The sequence below is a fragment of the Carica papaya genome, chromosome 9, assembly GCF_054855325.1.
Source record: "Carica papaya isolate Zhongbai chromosome 9, ASM5485532v1, whole genome shotgun sequence".
Lineage (NCBI taxonomy): Eukaryota > Viridiplantae > Streptophyta > Magnoliopsida > Brassicales > Caricaceae > Carica > Carica papaya.
In genome coordinates, this window is record NC_142317.1 from 3,053,117 (window position 1) to 3,079,659 (window position 26,543).

Sequence of the window (26,543 nt, forward strand, 5' to 3'; positions counted from 1 at the left end):
TAGTTTACATATTTCAATACAAATCTGGTTAGATTTGTAATTTTTTTGTTTATTACACAGAATTTTTTAGTAAAAATTAAAAAATTCGTCAACAAATAATATGTAAATTACTAATTATAACATAATACAAAACGATTTTTAAATGAGAATAAATGGCAGGATAAACTCGTAAGATAAACCATCTTTTCTTGAATCGGTACAAGTTCGATCATTTTATATAATCAATAAAAAACCGGAGCAATCCAACCAGTTGACATCGTCAAAGATCTTATGGTTTTCCTCGAAAATCATTCCCAATACTTCAATGCTTTGACGTGATCATAGATGGAGCCTCTAATTGTAACCGTATAAAATGAAATGCTGCTACGCGCTCAAATACAACATGTCCCAAAACTTTTACTGCTCTACGGATAAAATCAACAGACCCAATGCCTTGAATTTGATTACCAGGGTTCTCATGACAAAAACGGAACCAACACGAGGCACAACCAACAGAAACCATCGGAAATCAGCACATCAACCACTTAATATAACATTGATCTAATGCATATCATTCAGAAAAGATAGGTTGGGAATTCAAAATTTACAATTTCTAATGCGTATCTTTCAATATATATGGATGAAACTCGCTCTCTCAGCTTTACGCCAATAAATGCATAAGCGGAAAGCCCAATGAGTTGGAAACTGCAAATGAGAGTTTTTTTTTGTTTTCTTTCTGTTTAAATTATTTGCCAAATTGTAGCAGCAATTTGGGCAGAATAGGGTCATGAAATCTGATATTTGTCCTTCACTGCTAGGGCTGCTGCTCTGTACCATGTAGCTGCAGCCATGGCACCAGGGTCTGGAACTAATGCAAGGAGCTCTCCAGAGACATAGGTTGACCGACCAGCCTGTGTTAACTAGTAATCAGATCCCCAGAACAAGAATGCATACAAGTGATTGAGCAATGACTTGAGCCAATCTAAGTCCTGCCCTTTTTCGCAATACTAATCCTTGAAAAAAATATCATTTTTGTTTTTTAAATATAAAGTGTGAATTGTGTATTAATATAGACACCAAGGAGGTGCTACCCATATACAAAATTTACAAGTCAATTAAAAAAATTGTTTTTTTTTTTTGTTTCTCATCAATGTCAGATTTATGCAGACAACCAATCCCAACTTTATAATGTCTTCTCATCAGAATCACAGAATGTACAACGGCTGTTGCTGCTCTAGGGCACTTGCATGATTCTTTTTATTATCCAAAATGCTAAAAGTGAGAAAGATCAACAAGATCTCACCTGTGCCTGCATATGTTTGGTCGACTCAGCCCCTGCCAGTGCAGCTTCGGATGAAAGAACAAACGCAGTAGCAGGATCATCCCCAGCATTTAATCTCTGATATGAGAAGAAGAATTTTAAGTTTGTAAGAACATAAACATATATCACATAAAACTAGGATAACTCAACGACTGTTGATCACCTCCTGAAGAACTGTTGATGCAGGAATAAGAGCATCTAACATTGTCCGATAACCAGCAGTAGCACCACCATACTTACTGACTGCAGCTATTGAAGCTTCAAGTGCTTGAGCCCCTGAAAAAAGCATCATTGAGCATGATATGCAGGGATAGAAATGCTAATCACATAAGAAACATTGTCTCACATTCTTTCGAGGTAACATCTGACTGAGCATTTGCCTTTAACTGTGCGTATGCAGCCTTAAAAAAGATATTGTATCTATGATAAAAAGGAGAGAAACAGAGCTTTACTTTATAGTTTATATTAATATTAAAGCATATAATGAAGCCCAAGACAGAGTAAAATACAAGATTCCACTTGTTCCTCCCATAACTCTTCTGACAGATGATCCAATTTCATTTACTGTTTCTGCAGCATCGTTTAGAGGATAACTGGTAACAAGAGAAGTAGATATACCAGGTCAGACAAGTATGAAAAGAAATGAAGGAAACAAAGGAAACATTGAAAACAAAAAAGTTGTGTTTGTATTACCAATATACTGCCTTAAGAAATTAAGTTGCAAAATAAACTCAATCACTACAAACTATCTTGGTGCTCAAAACACTACAGGTGTAATTTGCAAATTCAATTCAGTGAATGCAACAGAACAGTCTATCCTTTGAAATGACAAACAAGAAATCTAATAACGATTCCGAAATTCCAACTATATTCTTATTTACGTACAGATCTATTATGCTAGTGTCCCCTTTTAAATTTTGGATATGAGGTTTTTCTCAATCCCCTGACCTTATTTGAGTAGAATTACCTCTAACTTCACTTTGTGGCTTTAGTTATTTATTATCATCTTCTTTTCAATACCAAATGGCTAAGTCAATCAAATTATACAGAAAGACAAATCTTACCTTTTTTCAAGTAAAACAACAAGCAATGAGAAAATGGCCCAAATTTCATAAGAATAACCATCCACTCTCTATTGAGGCAAAAAAAATAAAGTGTTTGCATATAAAATTACTAAGAACTAAGAAGGAAAGCATGATAACAGAAAATATAACTTACTACTTTTTCATGTCCTCCAGAATTGCTATTGCACCTCTATACATCTGAAAAGACAATTAGACATCACAAGCAAGAATTGTCACATGCATCAGGCAATAAATGAAGGTGACAATAGAGAGACGACTAAGGATGAGACTTACTGTTGACCCACAATCACCATCCCCCACTTTGCTGTCCCATTCGTTTAAACTACCCTTGACAGTAATAATTGCATTTGCTGCTGCTTCAATAGCCACCTCAAGAATATGGCCTTGTGGACTCAGTTGTAGCGGTCGACTAAGAGACTAATCAAATTTACAAGTGAGCTGTTAGCTCCAACTGAGTGGTAACATATCAAAACATTGCTTAATATCTGTTAGACCTAAAATTCCTAGAAACAAGAGGAGTTTATTTTTCAATCTTATCAACATTCACCTACCATTCTATTCAGTTTATACTGATATTTCAAATCCAATTAACTGGCAAACATGATGTAAATGATTTTTGGAAACAAATTCCAAGCCACTTTTATCTTCCGTTCTCTTTAGACTGATACAGGTAACCTATCTATAAATAGCATTTAAATTCTTTACTAAATTAATTTTATAAAAAATATCAGTCCAACTTTGACAGCCCATGCAGTCAGCAAATTACTTCTCTTAGAAAATCCAGTTGTATTATTCATTATACTTCATTTGAAAATGCCTCATTTCTATCTAAACACACCTCTTCAATCTTTGTTGAATGAGATGGTGGCAATGGAACAGGAATCTTGGCAGGTGGACGATTACCTGCAAGAGAAGACCATACCCATGTTCAGGGACGAAATTCACGTTAGGATTATTAGGTATTAAAGCAGAGGACATGGCAAGAGTGATCACTAATTCATGAGACTAATGCCACTGAATAGCTTAATAGAAATAAAGAAAAAAAAATCAATACTCTAGGAGGTATTCACATACCATCTGTGCCAACAGGCCAATGTGGAGCCTTAGTTGGAGCATCCAAACGTTGTAAAATTGTCTGATCAGCCTTCATTATTGATATTGAAAATCCTGAAAGCAATGGATTTTTACAATAGGGAACAAACCATGTTTCTTTCAAGGACTAGATCAAGTTATAGTCAACACAATTGAACCTGCCATATCGAGAGAGGTCATAAATGACCCTGAGTAGACTCTTTCAACTGCCAGACCAAATTCCAGCTGCAACTTAGGTACTGCTTTTCCAGCTGCAATCATTAACTCTATCATAGGGGTGGCACCTAAACTACAGCCAAAATATTTGTTTGTTAAAAAGGGAGAGGGCAGACCAGTATTGCTAAAAACAAAAATCTGATGTAGAATGGATTATCACTAGATTTCTTAAATAAATTATAAATTGTAATTACATTAAATATAAAAAAAAATACTATTTAGGGATTTATTATTATATTATTTAAGATTATTATAATTTTAGTAACTTAGAATCTTAATCTTATTAGAGTTAGGCGTTTATTCTTATTAGTATTATTTTCTATTTATGTTAGGATTAGTATTCTTAATTCTACTATATCACTATATCCTACTCTAATTCTACTAAGAAAAGTTATTTAGAGATTCTTATAAATAACAATGTAATTTTTTATTCATTCAAATATTCAATAATATTTTAATAGTTTAGTTTTTTGGTTGTATGATGTCATCAAACCCGTAAGTGTAACGTCTAGGTTTTTTTTATCCCCGAATTCCCAATTGAAAAAACAACCATATTTGTCCTACATCAAGTTCTCTCCAGAGTAAAGTTCTGCCAACACAATATTGAATTACCAACTACAGCAAAGCACATGTAGAAGATTAATAAACTAATAGTTCTTTGTGCAATGGACTTAGATGGTATTTGGCATCATTTTTTCATCACAAGATAAGACACTTTTCTAAAAGGAAAAATGTAACAAATTGTATATACACATGGACAATTGGGAATGAAGAATAAGTCCAATAATATATTTTATAACATGGTAAATTTAATTGAAAGTACATGTAATGTCCTTATAGGAAATTCCTCCATCACATAGCAGCAAATATTGGCGTGTTATATCCTCAAGGAATACTTGCATAAAAGAGGCATAAAAAAGGCACATGGTAAGAGGACCCTAGAGTTGGCTCTTGATAGAGCTAGTGGCAAAAACTACTAGTGAAGCTAAACCTTAGGCTATATTTGGAGCAAGTGAACTTAATTTGTGAATTCATTCAGAAATCTGTGCTTTCCAAAGCGGAACTTGTTCACCAATATATACAAGGTCCATTTTGTAATTAATACGATATGAGGAATCATCTGTCAACAGAATCTCCAGATTCGAATGTAAAATCTGCTAGACAAGAGAGAACTATGGAACATATACATGGAGTAAATGCCATATAGTTGGCACAATCCCTTAGCTGCAGAAGATAGCCCATAATATGATGTCTACTTTTGATAACTTTTCCAGTCTTCTACTGAGAATCAATGACGTAAAATCTGATCTCAAGCAAAAAGAAGAAATAGATTGGCCTACCCATTAATCATAAGAACCACTCTGTTACCGCGTGTAATTGGAACGTAATTAGTTTCCTGTAAGGATTGATAAATGGAAACAAAGAAACTGTTAAATACAATACACTTTCGAATAAAATGTAGGTACCTCCTTGTGGTTTCATTTTAAAATTGAATGTGTGCATGTGCCATTGCAAACATATTTATATTGTCATAGAAAAAGAAATGACAATAGGAAATCAGGGTGAAATGCTCTAGGCATAAGAGCTCTTAACAACTTTCGGACCAAAATTAGTGGTTCTCGAAAAGTAAAACTCAAGTTTTTTCTAGTGAGTAATTTAAAAATGCACATGGTTGTTAAGCAACATACAAGGGCTCATGTCACAATTCTTTTCTCACATAAATGGTGCAACACCAACCAAGCCAAATTTCTTTTTTTTTTTCTAAATAAAAAGTATAAGGTGTATATTAATAGGAAGGTACCAAGAAGATGCCACCCAGTTATAAAAATATTTACAGTTCGGTCAGTATGTCAATAAATTTTTCAAAATCCTCACCCTATTAATATCATGCCCTAAACACAATGAGCCCAGTCAGCCAAATTTATTACTAATAAGTAAAAATAGACATTGCCATTAACAGAAAATAAGATTGTAAAAACTAAAAGGTCAACCTTAGTAACAAGTAACATTACCAGAAGAGAAGATTAGAGGAGACAGAGCAATTGACTTCATTGGGTCTTACAAAAATGTTAATGTCAATAAACCCCACACAACTAACCACTTTAACAGTAAAGAACCAACAAAACCATAGTTCTTTCCTTTTTCTTTTTAAAGCCTAAAATTTATTCAAAACTGTCTAGAAAAAAAAAATGGTCATTGTGGAGGTAAGTCATCCACAGGAAAAAAAATAAATTCCTTAATAAGCAAAGGTGTACTAACAAAAATCCTCTTAACCTACAAACAACTTTTCTCACTAGTGCCATCATTTGATACATGAAATACCGGTACCATTGCATAAAGTGGGACTCCATGCTTCCTGTTAATTCACTCTTTTTTGTTCTCAAAAAGACATGTGGACCAATAGTTTAGTAAGAAATATGCACATCACATCCATAAACTATGGGACATACTGGAGACAAAATCTGATTAAGAACGTGAGAAACCACCACATCCACAGGCTGAAGGTCGGCCACAGCAGCACCAGGTTCCCCATGCTGAAAACAAAACAGTACTTTAATAATAGTGGAAACAGCAACAAAAGTATCTGAGGAATGCATGAAAGTTCTATAGGTTGCCAAATAGAAAAAAGAACTACTTTAGCATCTATCAAAAGATTAAAAAGGACAAAAAAAATATACAGTAATGAATTTATACATGAAACACCTATTGCAATGAATTTAGCTGCCCTAAAATAAATAAATAAATAAACAACTCACAATTCCAAGACCAAGTTCCATCTTTCCAGGCCCCAAACGATCTGATGTGACCTGGCCAGGCAGTGTGCAAACAGACAAAGCAACACCCATCGTTCCAACCGTCTCAGATGCACGCTTTGCCTCAGCAGCAACATCAACAAGTGAAAGGCCAACTGCAGCAGCAGCTCCCGCAACCTGCCGTTCACAAAGGGGAAGAGAAATTACAGCGAGTATTTAGTGAAAAGTAAAATGAAATAATACATCTGCCAGTTTAGTACCTTGATCAGAAAGTAATCAGACATTATTAACTAATATACTATAAGAAAGAATGGAGGAAAAACATTGAAGGAAACCCAATTAACAAAATGTTACTGCAGAAAATTTCAGTTTTTCCATTATATATATTACAGTGAAAGTAAGAAGTAAAAACAACCATTTTAAAGAAAATTTGTCATGCTTGCAATAGCTTTCTGCAATGCTTGTGCAAAATAACAACAAACTAATCACCTTCAGTCTTTCATCATAATGCGTCATTAGAAAAGATAACTGGGAGAAAATAAAAATGTAACTAAAAATAACCCTGTATCTGCAAGATGTATTTTAAAAAATGGAAACCTGGAAAATATCAAGAACAAAAAGAAAAGAGAGCCCAGAGAAGAAAAATGAATAACAGTTTTTTGTTCCAATATGTTTCCCCTTTTTTTCCTTCTCATTTGTTCCAAACTGTTTATTGTTTTGCCATTAAACCTTTTTTTAAGTGACACCAAAATATAAAGACATTTATCTTTAAAAAAAGGTGTTTTGACATCCCTAATTCTCATGCGATCTCAAAGAGGAAATGGAATTTTTTTTTTTTTGAAATACAAAAGAGGCACTGGAAATTAGAGTTAGTGAATCAAAATCAAATAGAGAGCAAAGCCAAGAACTTGTGCATGTCATGCAAACAAAGCCATATCAATTGCTTCCCATTTATATTACAAGCACAAATATGTGTAAGTGCAAAATGTACTTGGGCGACCACGTGTCAGAGAGAGAGAACCTTATGAACAAGAACAGTCCCTGCCAAGCCTCTTCTCCCAGCTATACCACGAGGTGGAGGTAAAGCACAATCATCCCCAACAATGACAGACTACAAAAATAACAGCTGTTATAACTATCATACATGATTTCTCACTTTGATATGGATAATCTGAAAATTAAATGAAACTGACAGTGACCAGTATGGCTAATCTTAAGAATTAAATAAAATGGTACCTCTATTTTATAACCTTCCGATTTAGCTTGTTCTGCAGCCAAACCAAAATTTAGACGATCACCAGTATAATTCTGGCAACAAGAACATTAGACCACGATAAATTGGAATGAATTCCACCTGGAAAATAAGATGTAAATTTTGAAAAACCCTATCCATCTTTCTGACCATTCTTCTATTGCTAACTAAATTCCCTACAGAACTTGCATGGCTAAAAAATTATCAATCTATTCAGTGTTTTAATATTCTCCACAATTTAATCTATCAGTGTCCAACAGAGATTTTTTATTTTTTAAAAAAAATCGGTGTCCAACAGAGATTTAGTTTTCAAAGGCAGCAACCACCAACATACCACCAGATATAGTGAGCAACAAAACAATTGATGTTAATGTCATTATTGAGTAGCTTTGGAATAGCTATACCTTGACAATCAAGAGACACCCCAGTGGACCAGTCACAGCTCGAATTGCCTGAAATTAAATCAGATATGGTTAGCCTACAAAGAAAATAACAGCTACCAATCTCTCTTCCAGCAAAGAGAACAACAAATGTCCGTTGTAACATTTTGTTCAAAAAGCATAATAAAGGACGGTATACACCCATTCCGACCATCAACTTAGAACAAACAAAAAGAGAACGTACAGCTAAAATTGAATCAACGGGTGGGGAGGTAAAAATATCTCCACAGACTGCTGCTGTCAGCATTCCTTCTCCCACAAATCCAGCATGTGCAGGTTCATGTCCACTTCCACCACCTATGTCATAAATTTTATCATATTACAAAAAGTTTTCTATTAGCCAAATGCCAAATAATACATGGGTTCCTGTGTATTTGCTAAAGGGCATTTCTCTTGGAAACAAAGTAAAACAATATTATGAAGCTTGATAGAAGAAAATGAGCCACCCTTGTCAGATGAAATGGAGCTTGAGTGAAATGTTAACTAGAAAAAGGGATTTGAAAATGCATCAGGAAGATAAGTTGCATATTTCACACAGAGGGAACACTTTTAGCTTCTTTTGAAAAAAAAGAACACAAACAAAAAAAAAAAACAAAGCAAATAAAGAAACAAACACACAAAATTTCACGTGAAACGTAAGGATGAAGCTTTGGACTTTAGTGAAGCATACCAAAAAAAAAGCTTTAAAATCTTTTTTTCAAAATTGTTGAGAATTATGAGGAAAAATGCATCTTTTAAAGGAGAAAACATTTAATAAACAAGGTGTCAAGGTGGTGCCACCATGTACAAAAGAAGAGTCTATAAATCAGTCAAGATAACAACTAGGCTCCCCAAAATCCTCCTAAGAATTAAGAGGATGAAGAGAAGAAAAAAAGAATATACATAGGTGTTACACTAGAAGAGATCAACAGCAACCTTACGTTATGTTACAGGTATAAACTATTAACAATACATAGTGATTGGTGTCCATAATAATTTTAGATAAGATCAAAGGCAAGAAAACAAAATGAACTTCCCATTCTGCCTGATACAACAAAATGAATTTCTCATTCTACCTGATAACAAAATCAATTTGACCTCTATACTGGTTAAACAAATAAATATTAGATTTGAGACCAAGAAGAATTTACTATCAAATATTTAACCTCCTGAAATTGTTAAAATTGTCTAGTAATTTACAGTTCGAACCAATGAGTGAGAAGATGAGCGTGTAATACAGAACACTAATAGCTGTTCCAGCCACAGTTCATAGAGATGATACCAGGACTTCAGAGAAATTAATAAGTTGTGCCAAACTTCAATCTGACGAGAAAAACATTATTTAACATTTGCAGAATCTCAAACCTGATATAACTGCAACCTTCCCATATCTTGCAGCAATAACATCAGCTCGTATCACGACTTTTACCTGTAATTGCATAGAAAGGGAAACAGTCAACACCTCAATTTATTTTTATTTCCATGGCCCTATTCCAGGAACAAATATATATTAACAACCTCAGGAAAGCCATCTAAGTACTGTAGTCCAGGATAAGTTTCTACAAGACCCTCAATGAACTCGGTCACCACATCTGCAATCAGAATAACAAAACACATAAGCCAAAAGCTCCAATTGTCCAAGTTTATAATATACGTCAAGTACTTTCAATTGCACCAAAGTATCATGCAACTAAAGAACAAGCCAATATACTTTCCAAAAGCAAAGAGGAAAATTTAGGAATCCTTAGAATCTTGAAAAGAAAAAACAGGAAAGAAACATTCAGGATAAAACCCGGCACGTAGTTTTTGACTTCTTTCTTTTTCTTCCCTCATAATAACCAAACAGAGAATAGAACCACGGACCAGTAATGGGAAAATATTAAGAACTTCACATCATCCTCAAAGCAAGGGAAAGTTACAATCATAAAACTATTATCCAGTCCACTCAGACAAGGACAATAGCTAAATCCAGCTTTATCAGTAGGAATCCCGGAATACAGACAGAAATCTTCAGAAGCAGTCAACATAAGAACAATGGAACCCCCCACCCTCCCAACAAAATAATAAATAACAGAAGTTTTCTTTTTCTAAGACTTAAGAGTACCTAAAATTAGAAAGCCCAAGAAAACATGTGGTCCCTCATGCCATAACATCTGAGCAAAGTTTTCATATAGCCAAAGATTATCCTTTGAGGTTTAAAGATTTAACTCTTAACCCTTTAATGCTTGATTTCAGTAACAGATACAAGAATTGCTTGTTTATTAGCAGAAGTACAAAAATGAAGCTGAAACTAGATCATACAGGAATTGAAAAAATATATTTTCAACATACAAAACGGCTTTCTCATTACTACCAAATGACTGTTGAATCAATTGGAGGCACTATTAATATAGAACTGAAATTTTCATCAATTAAATCAATTGGACTCAGCTCTAGACATTAGTTCTAAGCAGAAAAGTTTGTGATGAGAGAATATGCATATACATAATGGCATAAATCCTTTACTCAACGTGACTTCGAGAAACTGTAAGGATTAAAATATTGATTTTTAAATCTTAGTGCCGTCTGTGACTGTTCACGGAGATATTAGCTATTGTATAGTTAGCATTTACACCCTCCTCCTACCCCACAGTCCCCAACACCACGTCCCATGCCCCTTAAAGAAAGGATTGGAAAACAAATTAAGTCAAACGAAGGTTAGGGGAACTCCAGATTATCGGGAAGGAGGAGAAACACCAGAAAAAATAAACGAATGGACGATAGTTTATAATCTTTGGACAGCCAAAAACAACATGGTAGCAAAACATTCAAAATTTTCTGAAGTTTCTTTTTCCTCATAAAACTCTCTCGTCAGCCAAACAAAGCTGAGAAAACAAGCTAAGCCAGGCGTATTGCATTTAGTACGAAAAAGAGAAAAGTGAAAACACAACAACGACCAAATTTAAGGAATAAATTTGAGCCGAAAAAGGGTCTCAAAAAACCAAGCAGATAAAATCCTCTAAACACAAATCAAATATGTAAGAATTTTAAACCGAGCGTACAATGTGAACCGGTTTCCTTAGAGAGAAAAGTAATATATCAAGTAGATAAAAATTCTCGTAACCAAGCTGAGAACAAAGCAAGTCATAAGGTAATCGCAACCAAACAGAGAACAAAGCAAGCATGCAGTAACAGAAGCAAAGAATTGCATTGAACGAAAGCTTGATACTGAAAAGTCAAAGTCCGAGAAAAAAAAGAAAATAAAAAAGAATCGAGAAGAGAAATGCGAACCGTTAGGGTCGTTGATAAGCTTCTTTCCTTGAAAAGCCATATCGGTCTGCAAATAAACCCTAGCTATAGCAGTGGTTTTAGCATGAACAGGATAGAGAGAAGAAGGTTTGGTTGGTGGTAAGTCCCTGTTGTTGTGTTTCGTGAAGTCAAGCCTGGAGGAAGAGGCTTCTGTTAGATTTCTCCGAGGAGCAAGAAATGAAATTTCTTTCGCATTCGCAGTATTTCTACTCTCTCAGAAATTACTAAATAAATTTATAATTACCTCGTTAACTTTCTCCGTAAAAAATCATTTTTTTCTTTTAATTTTTTTTTTGCTTTCTTGATTTTAAAATCATTTTAAAAATACAAAAATTATTTTTCTCACTTTTTTAAATATTTATTTTATTCATCTGTTTGAATTGACTATTTTGTGAATTACCCATTGGATCGGCCCAGTGAAGGCCCAGTTGTCTTTCCTCATTATTGTATTAAATTGCAAAAATCAAATTTTTATGTGGAACATCGTCTGAGATTTCTGCAATTAATCTGAAAAACAAATATGCTTCCCTATTTCAGATTGAAGGCTCCCTCATCTTCATCATTCCTCTGTATCTCCAGATAAGGCAACGAGCTCTTTTCGCGGTTACCGAACGATTGTTCAATCAGAAGTTAAGAATTTCATAGGATTCTCTTTGCTTCTTATATCACCAAGTCTTGTTTCGGGTTTGTGACTGCTACATTTCTCAGCAATCTCGGGTTAGTTGTTGCCTGCTGCTTCTCTTATATATACGTATATGTATATATATATAATATATTACAATTGCATTGTCATTTCTTCTCATTTTGCGATTCCCTTTGCGTAGGTAATTGGAGTTCCAGGTTTCAATAAGCTTTATATACGAACCAGTAGAAATTTACCCGTCGGGGAAACGGAGACGAGCTGAATTTTCCACTGACGAGTATGCTTTCCCGTACTTATTTCACTTGGTTCAGTTTATGAAGAAAACAGAAAAAGAACATTTTTAAGCTTCATATACTTGAATTTGTGACATTTTTAAGCTTCATATACTTGAATTTGTGTGTACCGGGTGATATAGCTCAGTAGATTGTGTTTTCTTGTTTCTTTGCTGTACTATTTTTTTTTTCTGTATAATTAGCTAAAATTATTTTTACCTTGATTATGATCCTTTTGTTAACCACTTTATGAGTTTTCGTTTCGTCATTATCAAAGAATCTTAAAATGTAATTCCTGTCTATCAACACAGACATCTCTACGGGTAAATGGTGGTGGGGTACGGTAGACTATAGAGTTGAAGAGGGAAGAGGAAAGCAAGGAAAACAACAATGGAATCCAGGAAGGAAAAGAAGTTAAAACGTAAACAGGTGTGTATGAAATTATACGCTATAATGTTTCTAATTGCTTGTTTTGTTCGATTCCAGTTTAATTCTTTTTTATCCGTTTTTATATCTGATGACCCTGTTAATTTTGATAGGCAGAATAATATCGTAGTTTCATGTTTGAAGCACTTGCATTCTCCCCTTAAATATTTTGGGCAGTCTCTAGAGCATGGGAATTAATTGCAAAGGAGAAAGAAAAACTCAACTTTGGAAAAACTGAAGGTGGAAATGGGAGTGAGAGTAGATGTGATTCAATATATAAATTATGATGTAATTTTACAATTGAGATTAGCCTTGAAAGAAAAACTCAACTTTGGAAAAACTGAAGGTGGAAATGGGAGTGAGAGTAGATGTGATTCAATATATAAATTGTGATGTAATTTTACAATTGGGATTAGCCTTGAAACTATGTGTAGCATGTAGGAATAATTGAATGGGAATTAGACGAAACTGGATCTATATATTGACAAAATTCATAATTTACAAAGTTTGTAGGAAATGAAATCAATATCAATGTGAACTTGCAGATGCTGGAAAAGAAGAAGGCAATTGATGAACTGATAAAGGCAGCTTCTGCTCAGAATGACCCTCTTGCATCCTTCTCTCCCTTCCGTAGTTACAACACAAATGGTATTATCCCATAAACCCCTTTTAGGCTTACCTGTAGCTCTTTGGCATACTATTTCATCAAACTGGATAACAAAGTTAATTTTATGGTTAAGTTTTACAAATGTTGTCTTGTATCAAGCCCTATTTGCTATAAGAAGAAAAAAAAGGGTAGAAGGGAAGGGAATGAGGATAGAAATGAGAAGATTGACTTTCTATAGGATCATCTAGGGTCACTTGAGGCCAACTTGCCCCTATTTCTATGCACTGTTAGATATAGTATTATGTAGTATCTAATGGTGAATATGCTCTTTAGGGCAAAAAGTTGGACCTTTTCTCAACACGTGCATTAGTAGACATGTGAAAGAGAAAAGTTGGATCTTTTCTGCGACTCTTTCCTTTGCTCTGCAGGGTTGAACAATGATTGGATACGAAGTGAAAATAATTTCACTTATGTTCTCTCAATCTATTCTCCCATCTTCTTTCTACTCCTCTTCTCTCCACCTATTCTCTCAAATTAGGATAAGTAAAAGGTTGCATTAAAGAAGAGGAGTAGAAAAAATCCTATTTCCGTTCCCTATACTTTTTTTCTTTTACTGAGCAGCAGAGGACCCCTTTCACCTTCTTTCTCTTTTTCCTATCTTTTTCTTCTCACATTTTCTCTCATGCCGAGCATAGCCTTCACCTCATTGAGCTTGTCTGCTCTTTCTCACGACTATCAGTTATAATCTGTATTTTTTCATAAGATTAGTTAGTTTAGAACGCTGACCCTCTTTTGTCCTTTTCTGTGACTAAATAATTTTTAATTATGAGGTTTCTCTAATAAAATTATGTACCTACATTTTGAGGTAAGTCATTCACATTAAAGAAAAAAAAGTTAACTCTTGTGGTTAGGCAGCATAAAGCTTGATGTTCTTCCCTCGTAATTTCCTTTCAACTTGGTGCAAACCTTCCAGGGGTCTCCGTATACTTGGACTCTGGCCGTGGCAATAAGCTTTCCTCAAGTTTGAAGCAATACATTCAGCAGCTCTTAAAGGTGATAAAAGCTATCAAATTTATTTAATTTTTTCAATCTGCATTTTTTTATTTCTGTGCTCTTCCTCACAGTTTCCTGGGAAATGTCATCAGCATACATTTGTTAACAGGTGAATATGGAGGGGCCGTATGGATCTGAATGGCCTGCTGAAGAGAAATTGAAGCGCAGGGAAATGGTTTCATCAGAAGCATGCTATATATTAGTGTATCAGGCTCCAAATTCAAACACTAAGGAGATGTCAACAGGTAGCTGCACAAATGAGGGCCGCATTGTTGGATTTGTGCATTATCGCTTTACTTTGGAGGAGGAGATACCTGTTGTCTATGTGTATGAACTACAGCTACAATCTTGTGTCCAAGGAAAGGGATTGGGGAAATTCTTAATGCAATTGATTGAGCTTATTGCTCGCAAGGTTCTCATTTCTATCTTTACTGAACTTCTCCTTATCTAGTTATAATATCATGCTGTATTGGTTTCAATGTTAGTTATACACAAATTTGAATTGCTCTTACCTGTCTATTATGATGTATTCCAATTTATGTATTAGGTAAAAAATAACATTTTGCATTTTAGTTTTGATTCAGTAAATCTTCTCCTGTAGAGTCAGATGGGCGCCGTGGTTCTAACTGTTCAAAAGGCAAACTTGCTGGCTATGAATTTTTACATAAATAAGCTAAGGTATTCTTTTTTCTTGTTGGCTATGTCAGTCACAATGAATTACTACTATATGTTCTATGTACTTCGTAACAAAATGACAAGAAAGTTGACTCCCTTATTTTCCTTGCAAAATATGAAGAAAGTCACTCAACTTGACACTCTAGTCTGGTAACAATATACACCTAAATGTAATTGTGTGCATGAGACCCTGTGAACAAGTACTCTGTGCATATAAGTACTCTGCACTTTATGGAGGCTGGTTTAGGTACATCTTGATCTTTTAAATATGAAGGCATTTCTGAAATAAGAGCACCTTGATGTACCATAAAATCTCCCGGCTAAATAGACTGCAGCTGTTCGTGCATCTTTAAATTTCTAGATATTCCTATCCACACATTTGTTTCTATGCCATGAATTTGTTATGCATTTCTGCATTCAGGTTAATGATTGTTCACCAGAATAGTGATTCTCGTTGGTTAGAAGACTGCTTGGCTAACTTATGATCTTTGTGCAGATATGTTATATCAAGTATTTCTAGATATTCCCATCCACACATTTGTTTCTATGCCATGAATTTGTGATGCATTTCTGCATTCAGGTTAATAATTGTTCACCAGAGTAGTGATTCTCGTTGGTTAGAAGACTGCTTGGCTGACTTATGATCTTTGTGCAGATATGCTATATCAAGTATTTCACCATCAAACGTTGATCCATTGGTATGCAATTACCAATGATTGTACAAGTATTTATGTCGTCTAATTCATTTAATGTTTACAGACTAATTTTTTCTTTTTGTGCAGACTGGATTGGAGAAGAACTATGAAATTCTTTGCAAAGTATTTAATGCCGAAGCTAAATCTGCATTGGAGGTATATCCTATTTAGATGTCCATAGTGCTCTTATATTATTAACTTGAGCCTACAAGCTACTTGTCATGCATTTGTAGAAGTTAGAGAATGAATCTGCCCATGTGAGACCTTGTACTGGCATTAGGATTAATATCCAATGCAGGTAAATTCAACCTACTAAAGCACGTTGATGCGATTAGTTATATAATATTCCTTTATTACTTCCAATTTGTAGAAATAGAAGCTCTTGGGAGTTCTACTTCTGGCCTGCAAGTAGGCACCAAGCCCTCAGTCGTGCTGATTTATTCACTTTAGCCCTTCTGTTTAAGAGCTCCTTTATTGGTTTTCTTCCTTTTTTCCAAATTTTTTAAGATGCATATTTAATTAATCCCTCAGATCCTATGCATTTCTCATTTTTCAAACAGGAGTAAGGTGGAAGGTGAAGCATGGGATGATCTGATCCTCCATTCCTTTATTTGGTGGTTGTGCTTGATGATGACGGCCTTTGACCCAAGTGCTTAATGTAGTCAATCATTATTAGAAAGCAAAAGAACATGGAGGGAAAATTTATAGCATCCTCATCTGAATTTTCTGAAAGTTGTTGCACAACTGCTTTAAGTTCAGAAAAGAGAACATAACAATGAAATACTTCTATCGAGCTTTCTTCCATGTTTGTTGCCCTGAGATTCGTGATGTTTTTGTTTACCATTATGCTTTCCTGAAGGGAAGTTTATGAATTGTAGGAAACTGATATTTGGGGCACTAAAAGATTTCAAGCTCAGTCTTTTGCTTCTTGAACTTTGTGTTCTCCCCTTCTCTAGCATGGAGTAGAATGGTTAGATTAATGCTATGGGTTAGTATATTTTCACTGTTAATCTCGTCTTTTGGTAGTGTTAGTTTGAAGACAAATTTATAACGATGTTCGACTTCAGATATCAATATAATCAACATATATTTAATTACAGTAGTAAGAAAAAAGAAGAGCTTGACACCGATCCAGGGGGTTCTCAATTTTTTTCAGCCATTTCTATGACATTTCAAATAAGAGAAAATTTATGCTTGGATTGATGGCAATTGGAAAAGGGGAATTCTAGGACAACTTTTCAAACTCATGAGCTCAACAATTTGAAGTAATACTCTGGTAAAAGCTTTCGGTAAGATTTAATTCAACTCTTTAGTTTTTTATAAATGGAAGAGAACATTAAGCAGATATAATGAAATAATTGAATTGTTTAGGCTTCAATAATGCCATAGATTATGCTCTAAAACTATATATGTTAAAAGAAATCAACAAAGTATATTAACTGTTTGAGATGAAAATTTTCAATCGTAAGGAAAGACAGCTTCTCAAATCTACATTTTTTTTTTTCTAGAATCTGCAAATTGGAACAATGAAGCATTTAAGGAGAGAGCAATTTATCAGGGTGGTTAAGTCTCCGGTTCATAGCTTTGCACCCACCGATTCAGAAAATTCTCACCAAACCCGGCTGTGTTCTGATAAAAATTCGGACCCAGTAATCCGGTTCACCGCTGCATTCTTGTTCGATTCGACGACGAGATCAGACTCAGTGCAGCTCAAGGTGTACTTTTCGGCAACCCCCAACTTTGCCTCGCAATCCCTTGACCCAAGCAGATTGATTCGCAGCTTGATGCTTGGTTTTAGTTCGTCTTTCGGCGCTTCACGTATCAAATTGCTTTCCTTTTCTGTCTTTAAAGGTAACGCTAGTCCCAAAAATTCTGATATTTTTCTTGATTCTGTTTTTCTTTTTTCTTGCAAAGATAAACCATTCCTTAGCTTGATAACCAAACATTTATTTTCATTCAATGGAAAACTCTTATACTAATTTCATTTCTGTTGAAATAAAATTAGGGTAATCAAATTGATGAATGAATAAGATGAGCTCTCAAGTAAATAGGTTAGGGTTGGTTACGAACTGTTCAACTTCATGAGTATGATAATGGTAGGAATTTTTGTTATAAAATGAAGGCATATTTGTTATGCATTTTCGCCTGATCTGAATACTTATATCAGAGATTTTAGTGACACAGGATTTCACCTGACCTGAATCTTATATCAGAGATTTTAGTGACATAGGATTCTAACTCAAAAATCAATTATAAAAAAGACAGCAATATTTCATGATAATTTATCTCTGTTTAGAATGGATTATTTTCTGATTTGTTAGAAATGTGGAGTTAATTTTTGACTTCAAGATTGGCGACTTTCAATTCTCTGAGTTAGATTTGATGAGGGGATTGTTTTAATTTGTTGGAAAGGCTTTGGTGCAGAGGCATTCTTTTGAAGCACAGAGAATTGGGTATGGCTCTCTCGTTTGATTTGCAGGATTTCATTCTCCGTGCTCGAGTGCTGAAGCTGTACAGGCAAGCACTTAGGACTGCTCGAAGAGCTCCTGATCGCGCTAGAGGTTAACTTTCTTGCTTCAAAGAACGTTTTATTTAATGATCTTCTCAAAGGGTAACCAATTTTCTACCTAGATTCACTAGTGCTTAACTAATATGCATGTAACAAATAGTTTGATCACTCATCAAAAGATTATAATACCCTTATCTGCAATGCAATGGAATTTGCAGTTGAATTGGAAAGAACTATCAGACAGGAGATGGAAAGTAACCGGAACTATAGTGACAAGCAAAAGATTCGTTTCTTGATTAGTGAAGGTTTGAAAAGATTGAAAGACCTTGACGAAATGCTTGACATGCAGGGAAATTCTTAGAGGAGCAAAGCTCCATTTTTCTTTATGCTTGTTGATCAAATATGATAATTTTGCAGAAACAATTTGTGGGTATTGCTTCTTTCAGTTTTCTAGTCTATTTTCTTTTCTTTTTTGGCTGTGTAGTGTCTTGTGAAATGGATTGTTCTGTCAAAGTTCTTCGTTGAAAACTGGATGTTGATGAAATCTTTTGTTTTGGCAATTCCTGGTTGAGGTTCTCCTCTACCAACATTGTCCATGATCTTGTTGTACCCTCTTTTGAATCAATATTTATAATGCCACTAGAAATTGGATCTCTATGGTCGAAGTTATATACTCTATAACATAAATTTTATCCACACAAATAACTGAGAACATATGAAAGCTTTAGAATATTATTTTTTAAAAGTTACATGCATCTTTTAGATTCATGTAATCGCAAAGAACTTTTCTGTTCGTCCGAATCATGCACGGCCGTGAAATCTGTCCGCTCAAAGCATCGTGCTTCCCTTGACGACTGGAGTCGCTATCCGTAAAATTGATCAAGTATGCAATATGTCATAATTAATTTACATTCTCTCATAGTTGAAGGGTGAATATTCTTTTAACTTGAATTAATAGTAAATTTGTAGATATATTTTATAATATTCTTGAATTTATTTTAAATATAACTCAAGGATTTATTATCTTTTAAGTAAATTAAGGTTAGCTTTAGAACAAATTCAAAAGTGTTGTATTTTTATTTTTTTTTTTGGAAATCCATAAAGGTTATTTAAATTGTATTAGAATGAATAAAAAAGGAGGAATTCTGTTTGAAATTTTAAGTAAAACTAAAATAATACATTCTAAATTTCACTAAAATTGATGGATTTTGGAATTTTACTGTTCTGTTTTCTTATAAAATTTAAAATTAAGTCATCTTTTAGAAGAATTTCATTTGCATCTAATTTAACTTACTGTAAACTTGTAAATAAATTTCATAGAAACTTTAAATTTTGTTTTGAACATAAGCCAAGTCTTTATTTACAAATAAATTTTACAAATTTTCCAATGGTGTTTACAAGGGTTTCCTCCTAAAAGAAGTTTACAATGGAAGTTTGTGTTTGATTCTTAAAAATATAGTATTCTTAGAAAAGAAGAGTTCAAGCCATTAACCCATTACTATATTTCACCTGATGATAATATAATATGGTAATAATAAATAATAATAATAATATAATATGGTATATATGACATACTTTGTTAATTTTGAATTCAACAACTCACAACTAGCAAATAGATATACATAAATAAAATGCCATCCATCATCTAATGAAAGTACTGGTTTCCCTGCCACCAATCACAAGAGAAAACAAACCAGACTAAAACCATGGAGCAATCATCTCCTCCCAAAGGAATACAGATTCCCCACATAAATTATTTGCAGGATCAGCACAGCCTTTTAGTCAATAGTAGCTCAGGTTTCAACACATTAAAATTCTTGACTCTTTATTCAGCAACACAAATTTTCTTCCGGTTCTTCCCCCTCCCCCAGACTCTTCTGCTTCACTCCCCTCAACCCCTACTCCCTACCCCAAAGTTGCCAAGTTAAAACTTGGTGCTCTTCGATTTTCTAGATGGTTTCTTGGGTGGTAGTACTTTTTTCTCTCCTTTAGCTACCTAATCTCAAACTCTACTCTTTAACCATTCGATAATGTCACTGACAATGGCTTCTCGTTCTGGTTCGAAGAGGAGATCATGCAGGAACCCTTCAAACAGCTTGATGGTTTTGTCAATTGAGGAGGCCTCTTGATACAGCTTTTCAGAAGCTCCAGGGTCAGTGACAGTATCAGCAGTTCCATGGAGGACAAGAAATGGTACTGTCAATCTGTTGAGATTTTGCTGCAAATAGGATGCAATTCGAAGAATCTCATACCCAGTTCTCACCCTGATGGATCCAGTGTAGACCAAGGGATCTGAGTATTTGGCCACTAGTGCCTCGGGGTCTCTAGACACTGGCATGCCCTGCTTATTTGCTGCACTGAATTGGTACCTTGGCATCAAAAATGAGACAATTGGAGCAAGCACCTGATATGTATAAAAGAAAAAGGATATAAAGCTTAGTTCCTTCCTATTTATATGACAGATGAGTTGGAGTATGATACCCACATAAGAAGTGCCTAAAGAAGAGTTCTTACTGTGAAAATTGGATGTGAAGGCTGAACTCCTACAGCAGGAGAAGTCAGTACTACTCCAGCTACACGGGCTTCAATCTTTGGATCAAGCATTGCCTATAAATTTTCAATGCAGGAAATTAATTTTTTAATTTTCTGGAAAACTATTTTCCAATGAATGAATCATAATGGTGCAAGTTTCTAAGTCATTTGTTTCTCGTTCACTATAGAGTTTGCTGAAAAATAACATAAACAGTTAATATCATTACCTTAAGGACAATAGCTGCACCAGTTGAGTGTCCAAAGAAGAAACAAGGAAACCCAGGATTTTCAGCTAAAACTTTCTCGAGGAAAGATTTCTGTATGGCAAGAAAATAAGCATTAAGTTTTAATTCAGATAGCACCAATTCCAATTTTGTATTATCTCATCAGAGCATCTTGTAAAAAACTTATATACCATATCAGCGACAGCATCATCAAGAGAGTGAACATAAGCATGCAGTCCATCACTTCCACCATGTCCTGCTCGAAAGGGGATCACAAATCAGAAAAGATGAGGGGTTCTGATTGTTACAGAGAATATGGATATATGTTACTGTTGTTTGAAATGACGTGATAGGTTATAATAGCAGAAGGGTAAAAGGGAAGGAGAATTTACATGTAGTTGTTAAATCACATCTCCATAAAAGAGAATTCGGATTAACTATGAAGAATACTCGGACTTACAATGGCCTCCCATAAACTCTTTAACTTTAATACACTCAAATATGATAAGTAGCAAGAATGTCGGTCTATCGGTCTCTGAATAAAATTACATATACATAGTGACTGAAGATGAGGTAAAGACGCAAAATGCACTTGCTTAAAGCAATATTTATTTAGGGTGAAAGCAATATTCCCAAGAAAGCCTGCAATATCAGCAACTTCCAATGCATCAATGTGTGCTAACCTCGAGGGCAGCTATAAACGCCTAATTGATTTCTCAATAGAATAGAAGTATATGAATCATGTGCTATCATGAACCTGAATGCAATAAAATAATCTTGTGACTGCAACAAAACTTTGCAGGAAACGTAAAGGATACCCTTATATCAGAAGAAGCAAATGTTGGGTAAAGAAGAGGCTCTGATTTTAATATTTTCTGCTTCTGCATTTACACTATAGCTTATAGCAACTTGCCTAGTTTGAAAATTCAAGTTTAGAGACGCAACACACTCAGAGAATAAGCTTACTTATAAAAGATGAGCTTCACACGTTACTTTTGAGCCCCATAGGCATCCAATAGAGACACTCAATCCCTGCAACACATTCAAATATATATGCACTGTTGAAGACTGATGTCCTACGCTCAAACATAAAAATACAAGATCCCCTTTTAAGATTGGTAGGATCAAGGCATGAGCTTAAGGATTATGTAAAAAAGAAATCTCAAAAGGATTGAGATAGATTGCATGCTCTTTTCTCCTGCATGTTCTCTTAGTAATTGTTAAAGAGCAAAATCCATTGGCTTCAAAATTTTATCCAGCCTCATGTTTTGAACTTATAATATTGTGTCGATCAATTCCCAAAATAAAACAAAAAAAAAAAAGCCAGTTATAGTGAAAATGATAAGCCCGCACCACGCCCAGAAAAAAAAAACAAAATGATTATGCTGAAAATTTCTAATGCAATTCATTCACTAGGAAGATTATTAGTGAATGCATTTCTGGAGTAATTTTGATATTCCTTTTCAAAAAATTTCCATGTTTAACTCATGCATAAATTTGGTCGTAGGCTGTCGCTTCCAGCAATGATAAAATGGAATCAACAGTGACAATACACAAGATATGCTGCATTTATGACAGCACAAATTGAATAAAAAGCATGCAGTCATTTATGAGTCTTATCCCAGGAAAGCATTGGAATACAGGTATTGCAGTACGAACGGGGGACCATCATGCTTTCCATTTCAGTTTCTAATATCTTGCAGTAAGTTACATGTAGTAACTAATTAACAAATATTATGCAGTAATTTTAATAATGTTATGCATAATTCAATCATTACTACACAATATTAACTGATTACTATGTTGTATTATTGAATTACCATAACCATATCAAAGACATGCCTCCAAATCACCATAGAATTACCGCCGAAAGATAACTAGTTACAGTAATATCTTTTCTTTAGTCTCATCCACTTGTACGAAACCAAAAATTAATGAAAGCAATGGTTTTGAACTTACCAATCCAATCAATGCCATAAACCTTGAATCCATTAGCATTCAATTGCTTTGCAAAATCACTGTATCTGCCACTGTTTTAAAAATTGAAACATCATAGAGAATAGTCATAAAACTAGAGCATCAACTGAAGTTGAAATGCAAGCTGGATTTAGCCTCAAAATACAAACCTGTGTTCATTCAGGCCATGCAAAAGAACAACCACTCCCCTGCAACATACAGGCAACAGCAATTAGTATTAACAGACATGAACTTCACCTGCACTCGACAATCAATCCAATATATTTGACTAATCTGGGGGAAAAAAGCAATACCCATTTAAGTTGAAAAGCAATATCCAATGTCAATTTCATTATGCGAGCATTTAGTAACTTTGGCATCTATTAAATGAGATGAGTCATATTATCCTATCTAAACTTTTTTTCTCAAGTTGTCTTCTTACCAGAGTGCCAGAGTAGCTCCTTGACATTATGTATATATATATATATATATATGAACAGAGTCGTCTATTTTTATATTTGCAAGCATTCAAGTAGATCCTCGACTGTCTGTCGATTCACCTAAGTTTCTCGCCATGATACAAATATGGTTTGTAATTTCGACCTGGTTGACTTTGTATAAAATATGATAAAAACCTACCTTGCATAAACAGAGTTGTTTGCACACTTAGCTCCAAATGAAACTAATGCTGATCCACCTTATTCATTCTTTCTTGTTTATGTTTTACCATTAATAAGTTCTTTCCCTTGAATTACCTATTTCTTCCAACAAATGCATGTTCTTGAAATGCCCATAAACATCAGAAAAAGACAATGAGCAGATTCAACTATTAAAGCAGCTTAGGAATATTTTCTTAGTAATAAAGCTGAATCAATAGAAATGCGTGCCAAGTGATGATTAGCATGTTATCAATAGTACAACAAGAGACTGCCAAGAACAGTGACATTACATGAGACAGAAGCTGTATGGCGAATTATTCTTGCAGGTCATATACCTCACTGAAGATTATAATGAGAATAAAGAGCGTACAAGTTACGGGACCAGATCAGATGAAAGAGACCCTGCTTAGACAAATACTATTCTATTTTTACTTGGCACCGTAATCCTTGGGACATGGTCCTCTTGCAGGCCATGAATTTATAAGGATAATTGGTGGAGATTGTATATATATATTATATATATATATATATACACAGAGAGAGAGAGAGAGAGAGAGAGAGAGCTGATGAATATCCAGTATTGCTAGGAATTTACCAAGCATACTTGAAAATTAATGGTAAGTAAATGCAAAGAAGTAGAATAAAATAGAAAAGTTAAAAGGGAAAAAATATTTACTTTACCCCATTAGAAAAGGGAATGAAGCCACAGACAAGAACTTGATTTGGGAAACAGACACAACCATCCTTACCTGATTTTGAGGGAAACGGGAGTCCATGACTGCGTGAAGAGCGTGTCTCCTCTGGCGATGACGAAAAGCGAAAACCCTCTAACGACGTCGTTTCCTTCATCCTGCACCACTCTCCGTATCGCCAGCGCTCGTCTCATTGCCACCTCCTGGTCTACCGTCACCATTCCCGACGACGACGACGAGCTACTCCTCCACGCCACGATCGTCGCCGGCACCCGCACCACTGGGCCCCCCTTTTTGGTGGACCCCACGCTGCCCTCCTGCTTATCATCTGATCTGTTCGCGGAATTCAACGTCGCCGTCCGTCTCCTCCCTCGGAACGGCACCAAAAGCAGCAAAACGAACGCGTCGACTAGCATCAACAGACTCCTCAATACGCGCAGCGAAAATAAAGCGCTTATGCGTCCGCTTGCACCGGATGTCAAAATCAAAGCCGGAGCTTCACCCATGTGCTTCGAACACGCCTCGATCGTCATTGAATTGCAAGAGAGCTTCGTCAAGCCCTTCCAGTCGAAGAACGGAGGATTAACAACGGAGTACTGGGTATTCCTCTGCTTTTTGATTACAGAAAAACCAGACCACTTTACAGGATAATCTGGAACTCGAATTTCTCTAGGTATTACAATTGTCGTCGCTCTCGAATAGATCATAAAACAGAGGGAAACCAAACGAAATAATTTCACACAGGCCTTTTTATTCGATCACAGCAATCCCCAACGAGAAAATTGTTTGCTAAATTTAGCTGGTAAAAAAAACAAATTAATAAATTAAAGCTCTGCCAAATATGGAGGAAGCACCCGTAACTCAAAAGCAGGAAATGTGAAGTCCAAAACAGAGCTTGCTTGAGTTGTTTGGCAAATAAGAGAGAAAATGGTGCCACCCAAGAAATGAAAAAGCTCAGTGACAGGAAAAAGATGGTCCTCATCAGCTAGAGAGGAAGAGATTACTTTATAATCACTGGAAATATTAATTATTTTATCTTTTTGAAAAAAAAAAAATATTTATGCTTGATTAGAAAAGGAAAAAGAATTAAATTTGTACACGAATTTTATTATTTATTTGTTATCTGGGTAGTTTAAGCTGCCTGGAACGGGAAACATCGGGCAAACCGTCAGGGGCAGAAGGAGATATGCGAATCAGTTTTGTTATAATCTACATGTTTGATTTTGATTTTTGACAATTTAAATAGTCATCAACGGAAAGTCCTAGAAGTGCCACGTGCGCATCTTCACGTGATTTATAGTTTTTATCCCTTGTTCTTTTTTATCTTTTTGGAAACTAGAGTAACTGCCCGTGCATGAAATGACACGTGTCGTAATAATGTCTAAACACGTGGTAGATATGCGGCGATCGGTCGACTATGATAAAGGTAGGGCTAGAAATTGTCACGCTTTTAGCGCATGGGCCCGGATCTTTTATCTGACGTCATTAAAGCTCGCCACGTGTAAATTCTTGGGTGCTAGAGTGACGGGTTGTGATGTAGATTGTGGATCCATTAGTAGTCCTGCCTGTCAGATATCCACCGAACCGACTCCAGAGTGTTCTTGGCACACCATCGAGCCAACACGAAGCTCAAAGGTTCTCGTTCTGGCAGTTGACGGCTTACGATTTGTGCACGACTCTCTGCTTCCGTCAATCTGCACCTGCACGTTTCATATATTTTTACATAACTTTAAATTTAATGTAAAAATTTACAAATTACTTTGAGTTTATAAGAGTTAATTTGCCATTTAATTTTAGATTATTTTATTGTAATTTTTTATGTTTTCTTTAATGTATATTGTTTTTTTTTTGTTTAAAATAAAATAATATTATTCATTATTAAAGCATTTCATACAAAAATTATGAAAACTGAACTCATTGATAAAAATTAATATGACTATGAAAAGTTTTGATTAGCAAATGAGCTTCTCTACTAGCTTGGGTTCGGAGCCACTCAACCCCCTTTGTATTTGGTCTAATTCGTAGTAAAACCTTATAATCTTTTAAAATGACACCCAACTTTGATAAATCGATATTTTCATTGTTTATAATGTTTGCAATGACTTGAGCATCAGTAAAAATAATTTTTTACTCGTGATAATGATATTAACTTCAAATAACATAAACTGTCTTGGTAGCTCGAAATAGTTTAGAAA

The 26,543-nt window shown here is 34.9% G+C and overlaps 4 protein-coding genes across 8 annotated transcripts; 2 read left to right on the plus strand and 2 right to left on the minus strand.

The window, feature by feature from the left end:
* Positions 1-508: 508 nt before the first annotated feature.
* On the minus strand, positions 509-11,593 carry LOC110823189 (putative 3,4-dihydroxy-2-butanone kinase). The gene is made up of 20 exons (XM_088211068.1): positions 11,388-11,593; positions 9,636-9,709; positions 9,483-9,546; positions 8,323-8,435; positions 8,103-8,150; positions 7,683-7,754; positions 7,468-7,557; positions 6,450-6,623; positions 6,144-6,227; positions 5,034-5,089; positions 3,636-3,766; positions 3,460-3,552; positions 3,224-3,288; positions 2,659-2,802; positions 2,519-2,562; positions 1,810-1,893; positions 1,647-1,720; positions 1,464-1,576; positions 1,283-1,378; positions 509-890 (listed from the first exon to the last, which is right to left on the minus strand). Exons 1-20 carry the CDS (start codon positions 11,425-11,427, stop codon positions 765-767), a joined length of 1,785 nt encoding a protein of 594 aa, XP_088067194.1. The 5' UTR covers positions 11,428-11,593; the 3' UTR covers positions 509-764.
* Positions 11,594-11,871: 278 nt separating this feature from the next.
* LOC110823418 (Acyl-CoA N-acyltransferases (NAT) superfamily protein) lies at positions 11,872-16,709 on the plus strand. 4 transcript variants are annotated; one of them, XM_088211451.1, is made up of 11 exons: positions 11,872-12,122; positions 12,230-12,325; positions 12,632-12,749; positions 13,253-13,394; positions 14,327-14,406; positions 14,516-14,818; positions 15,008-15,084; positions 15,737-15,779; positions 15,864-15,932; positions 16,010-16,074; positions 16,147-16,330. In XM_088211451.1, the coding sequence occupies exons 3-11, from the start codon at positions 12,711-12,713 to the stop codon at positions 16,280-16,282; spliced, it is 954 nt and encodes a 317-aa protein (XP_088067577.1). In that variant the 5' UTR covers positions 11,872-12,122; positions 12,230-12,325; positions 12,632-12,710; the 3' UTR covers positions 16,283-16,330. The 4 variants fall into 4 exon arrangements, with proteins under 4 accessions (XP_088067577.1, XP_088067578.1, XP_088067579.1 ...); XM_088211452.1 differs by having other exon boundaries at positions 13,292-13,394; XM_088211453.1 differs by lacking the exons at positions 16,010-16,074; positions 16,147-16,330 and adding an exon at positions 16,655-16,709.
* Positions 16,710-16,796: 87 nt separating this feature from the next.
* Positions 16,797-18,942, plus strand: LOC110823419 (LYR family of Fe/S cluster biogenesis protein). 2 transcript variants are annotated; one of them, XM_022053795.2, is made up of 4 exons: positions 16,797-17,065; positions 17,285-17,627; positions 18,201-18,337; positions 18,504-18,942. In XM_022053795.2, the coding sequence occupies exons 3-4, from the start codon at positions 18,232-18,234 to the stop codon at positions 18,644-18,646; spliced, it is 249 nt and encodes an 82-aa protein (XP_021909487.1). In that variant the 5' UTR covers positions 16,797-17,065; positions 17,285-17,627; positions 18,201-18,231; the 3' UTR covers positions 18,647-18,942. The 2 variants fall into 2 exon arrangements, with proteins under 2 accessions (XP_021909487.1, XP_021909486.1); XM_022053794.2 differs by having other exon boundaries at positions 16,862-17,065; positions 18,189-18,337.
* Positions 18,943-19,824: 882 nt separating this feature from the next.
* On the minus strand, positions 19,825-25,356 carry LOC110823206 (uncharacterized). The gene is made up of 7 exons (XM_022053542.2): positions 24,406-25,356; positions 23,168-23,206; positions 23,001-23,071; positions 21,233-21,297; positions 21,045-21,134; positions 20,800-20,892; positions 19,825-20,689 (listed from the first exon to the last, which is right to left on the minus strand). The coding sequence occupies exons 1-7, from the start codon at positions 25,053-25,055 to the stop codon at positions 20,288-20,290; spliced, it is 1,410 nt and encodes a 469-aa protein (XP_021909234.2). The 5' UTR covers positions 25,056-25,356; the 3' UTR covers positions 19,825-20,287.
* Positions 25,357-26,543: the final 1,187 nt, after the last annotated feature.

Excerpts from the sequence above, each read along its gene's own strand:
- LOC110823189 (XM_088211068.1), bottom strand. The coding sequence starts at position 11,427 with ATGGCTTTTCAAGGAAAGAAGCTTATCAACGACCCTAACG. Across the intron at positions 6,228-6,449 it reads TGGAACTTGGTCTTGGAATT|CATGGGGAACCTGGTGCTGC; the intron begins GTGAGTTGTTTA and ends TTTTGTTTTCAG. Across the intron at positions 1,894-2,518 it reads CTGGAGGACATGAAAAAGTA|TTATCCTCTAAACGATGCTG; the intron begins GTAAGTTATATT and ends TCTTGTTACCAG.
- LOC110823418 (XM_088211451.1), top strand. The coding sequence starts at position 12,711 with ATGGAATCCAGGAAGGAAAAGAAGTTAAAACGTAAACAG. Across the intron at positions 12,750-13,252 it reads AGAAGTTAAAACGTAAACAG|TTTGTAGGAAATGAAATCAA; the intron begins GTGTGTATGAAA and ends TAATTTACAAAG. Across the intron at positions 16,075-16,146 it reads AGGATTAATATCCAATGCAG|AAATAGAAGCTCTTGGGAGT; the intron begins GTAAATTCAACC and ends TCCAATTTGTAG.
- LOC110823419 (XM_022053795.2), top strand. The coding sequence starts at position 18,232 with ATGGCTCTCTCGTTTGATTTGCAGGATTTCATTCTCCGTGCTCGAGTG. Across the intron at positions 18,338-18,503 it reads AGCTCCTGATCGCGCTAGAG|TTGAATTGGAAAGAACTATC; the intron begins GTTAACTTTCTT and ends TGGAATTTGCAG.
- LOC110823206 (XM_022053542.2), bottom strand. The coding sequence starts at position 25,055 with ATGATCTATTCGAGAGCGACGACAATTGTAATACCTAGAGAAATTCGA. Across the intron at positions 21,298-23,000 it reads TTATGGCATTGATTGGATTG|GACATGGTGGAAGTGATGGA; the intron begins GTAAGTTCAAAA and ends CCTTTCGAGCAG. Across the intron at positions 21,135-21,232 it reads ATGATGCTGTCGCTGATATG|AAATCTTTCCTCGAGAAAGT; the intron begins GTATATAAGTTT and ends CTTGCCATACAG.